Source organism: Chaetura pelagica, unplaced genomic scaffold (genome assembly GCF_000747805.2).
Source record: "Chaetura pelagica isolate M959 unplaced genomic scaffold, ChaPel_1.0 scaffold146, whole genome shotgun sequence".
Lineage (NCBI taxonomy): Eukaryota > Metazoa > Chordata > Aves > Apodiformes > Apodidae > Chaetura > Chaetura pelagica.
In genome coordinates, this window is record NW_009953645.1 from 546,042 (window position 1) to 549,647 (window position 3,606).

Below are 3,606 nucleotides of genomic sequence, written 5' to 3' on the forward strand. Positions count from 1 at the left end.
GCTGGGGCTGCAGGAGCTGCTGCTCTCGGGCCACCTGGAAACTTGGGCTCATCTGACACCGCAGAGGGTGTTGCCAAAGGCATCTGTGCTTCTCAGTGCCGCGTTACCTGCCAGGCTGGCAGAGGGAGCCCAGACCTTCGGCTCCTCCCGCCCAGAACGTGTCGTTAAAAGGAGGAAGCCCCCGTTGTGCGGTCAGTGCTGGGGACAGACCCCAGAGCACTGAAGGGTCCCCCACGGCAGCAGCTGCCGGAGCCCGCGGGATCTCTGGTCCCTGCTGTCCCCTCCAGAGCTGAGCCCTGGCTCCCCAAAGCGCTGGTTCCCCTAGGAAGCAAAGTCTCCTTCACACCCCCACACGGTTTGGTGGCTTCTCTTTCAAGCACGGATGTTGGTGATGGGACAGGCAGCTGTGTGTTGGCCTCGCAGGCTGCTCCTTGTACTCACCCCATTCCCAAACCACAGCCCTGCTATCCCCACACAGCACTGAGGTCACAGAGACAAGTGACTTTCCCAGGGCTGTGTGGGACATTGTTACCGAGAACGAAGGGACTCCTGCCTGGTGGGAGAGGCCACCCTGGAAGTCTGTGGCCTGTCCTCTGCTGTGGTTGCTCCCTGGATGTTCATGTTCCCTTGTGCTGGGCTGCCCTGTCACCAGTGCTGCAGGAGCAGCACAGAGGGGCAGTGTCCTGGAGGGCTTAGGCAGAGGGTCCCAGCTCACTCCTTGCTGTTTCTCCACTGGTGGGGCTGGTCCCCTGCTGTGGGGTGCCAAGGGCTGTTTCCCTCCCCAGTGGCATCCCCAGCCTGGCCAGTGGTGGTCCCCACTGGAGCCACCCTGCCCCATAGCCCCCAGCCAGTCCTCTGCCCACGCAGTGCAGGCCCAGCTCACTGCAGTGGGGGGCTCAGAGGTGCAGGCTGGGAAACCAGAGCCTGTCCCAGTCGTGCTTAGGAGCACGACAGCACAAAGGGGATGAAGATCACCCTAAGGGGGGTTTAGTCCTGGCTGCAGCATTGCTGAAATCACCATATGAGGAAGGGCTGAGAGAGCTGGGGCTGGTCAGCCCGGAGAAAAAGAGACTGGAGGGGGGGGTTTCATCAATGCTTGTAAATATCACAAGGGTGGGTGTCAGGAGGATGGGACCAGACTCTTTTCTGCAGTGTCCAGTGACAGGACAAGGGGCAGTGGGCACAAACTGGAACACAAACTTCTTCCCTGTGAGGGTAATGGAACCCTGGGACAGGCTGCCCAGAGAGGCTGTGGAGTCCCCATCTCCGGAAACACTGAAAGCCCACCTGGACATGATCCTGTGGGATCTGCTGTAGGTGATCCTGCCCTAGAGGGGGGGTGGACTAGATGATCTGCAGAGGTCTCTTCCAACCCCAAACACTCTCTGATTCTGTGTGATTCTGTACATTAAAACTCCCCATCTGACCCCAGGAGAGCTGGAGCTGCACCCAGGAGGGCATTAATTCCCATCAGGGATAGGATTGGCAGTTCCCAGGGAGGTGCTGCCTGCCAGGGCAGAAGGAGAGGCCCAGCCCCACAGACGTGGGGTTTCCTTCTCCTTTGTCCCTTACCCCAAACCTGGGAAACATCCCCTGAGTGGAGGGAAAAACTCATCTTTTTCACTCAGTGCTCCTCTTCTTCCTACCGTAGATGCATGGGGCACTGCAGCCTCCCCAGAATTAATCCAGGAAACCTGGCTGATGCCCTGAGCCTCTTGGTCCTGTTCAGTGGTCTGCAGGGACAAGCATGTCCCCATGGCTGCCCCAGCAGCTCTGGATGCCCAGCAGTGTCACTTCAGGGCACGCTCTGCCACACAGGCAGCAACTGGTGCAGGCAGAGATCCGAGGCATCTTTCAGAGCAAGAAAAACTTCTTCATCCTGCTGAGCATTGTTTGCTGTCTGGTGGATGCCTGGCAAAGCCCTGCTCCGTTGTCTTGCCATCCCAGAGCTGGGTGTCCAGTGAGCAGCTCGAGTTCACAGGGCCCTTCATCAGCTGGAGGAAGCAAGAAATGAAAGCTGAGCAGGTGGATGCCCAGAGGCCCTTGGTTTGCAGGTTTGCTCCTCTCTGCCCCCGCTTTGCCATGCTTCTGTAGAGGAATTTCCTGTGCCCAGGCCACACGTTTTGCTTTGCTTCTATCTTGCTGAGGTGCTGTAGTGCAAGCATAGCTCCAAAGAAAGCTGCTGGGTTAAAAAAAGTATATCTTTTTAGTTTGATATCTATTTAATATCATTTTATCTTAATATCTGTTGTCTGGTTCTGGGCTCCCCAGTTCAAGAGGGACAGGGATCTACTGGAGAGAGTCCAAGGGGGGCCACGAGGATGATGAAGGGACTGGAACACCTGCCTGATGAGGAAAGGCTGAGAGACCTGGGGCTGCTCAGTCTAGAGAGGGGAAGGCTGAGGGGGGATCTAATGAGTGTCTATCAATACATGAGGGCAGCAAGAAGGCAGGACAAGCTCTTGTCACTTGTGCCCTGGGACAGGACGAGGGGCAATGGATTCAAACTGGAGCCCAGGAAGTTCCACCTCAACATGAGGAAGAACTTCTTTCCTGTGAGGGTGACAGAGCCCTGGGACAGGCTGCCCAGAGAGGCTGTGGAGTCTCCTTCTCTGGAGACTTTCAAGACCTGTCTGGATGCCTTTCTGAATGACCTGCCCTAGTTTTGGTCCTGCTCTGGCAGAGGGATTGGACTCAATGATCTTCAGAGGTCCCTTCCAGCCCCTGACATTCTGTGGTCTCGTGATCTTCACATCTTCTTCTTCAGTCCTGCTGCATCTCAGAGACCTGTTTGTTAGTCAGTACTGACTTAAGGACCCATCCAAACCAAGCAGTAGTTGGGCCTGTCACTGAAGACTGATTAATGTACTGAAATGGAGAAAAATCCAAGGGGTTTTAGCCCCTCTTAATCTCCAGGGAAGTCAGTCTGGAAAAACTAAAGCTAAAGGAAGGGATCAGTAAAATGACCTAAAACAGCATCAGAGCTAGAAAGTCCCTTGAGAGCTGGGATCAATGGGGAAGGGAAGGGTCAGGGTATAATGTTAGTGCTGGGTAAACACTGCAACAAGAGCCCCATGTTGCTCAATAACTAACACCTGTTTTCTCCCTGCTGCCCACAAAGACCCAGACTCCTTCCTGAAGTCTGCGCGTCTCCAGCGCCTGCCCTCGTCCTCCTCCGAGATGGGCAGCCAGGATGTGTCCCCTCTCCGGGAGACCAGCAAGGACCCTTTCTCTGGGGACTGCAGCTGCTGGCAGGATGGGCTGACGGTCATCATCACTGCCTGCCTCACCTTCGCCATGGGAGTCACGGTGGCCTTGATCATGCAGATCTATTTTGGGGACCCTCAGGTAAGACAAAAGTGGGTTTTGGCAGTTGGGTTTTAGCTCTGGAAATGGGAGGCACTCCTTAACTTTCCTCTTGGCTAGAAGTTTAGTGGAGTACGTGCTGGTGTCAGCAAGACCCTGGGTGCTGAGTCTGGATGAGATTCCACCCCAAATTGCACCAAAATCACCTTCCTGAGGCTGGGGGCTGTGCTCTCAGCGCCGGCCCCACAGCCAGGGCAGGGGGGGCTGTGCTGCTGGGGGGCTGTGCTGCAGGGGGGCTGT

The 3,606-nt window shown here is 56.1% G+C and overlaps 1 protein-coding gene across 1 annotated transcript in view; it reads left to right on the forward strand.

Moving 5' to 3' along the window:
• Nucleotides 1-3,038: 3,038 nt before the first annotated feature.
• GGT7 (gamma-glutamyltransferase 7) overlaps nucleotides 3,039-3,606 on the forward strand; it is a 16,850-nt gene continuing 16,282 nt past the window's right edge. Inside the window, exons 1-2 of the mRNA XM_009999857.1 lie at nucleotides 3,039-3,051; nucleotides 3,122-3,359. Of these exons, the coding sequence (XP_009998159.1) occupies nucleotides 3,039-3,051; nucleotides 3,122-3,359 (251 nt within the window). The remainder of the gene's footprint in view (nucleotides 3,052-3,121; nucleotides 3,360-3,606) is intronic.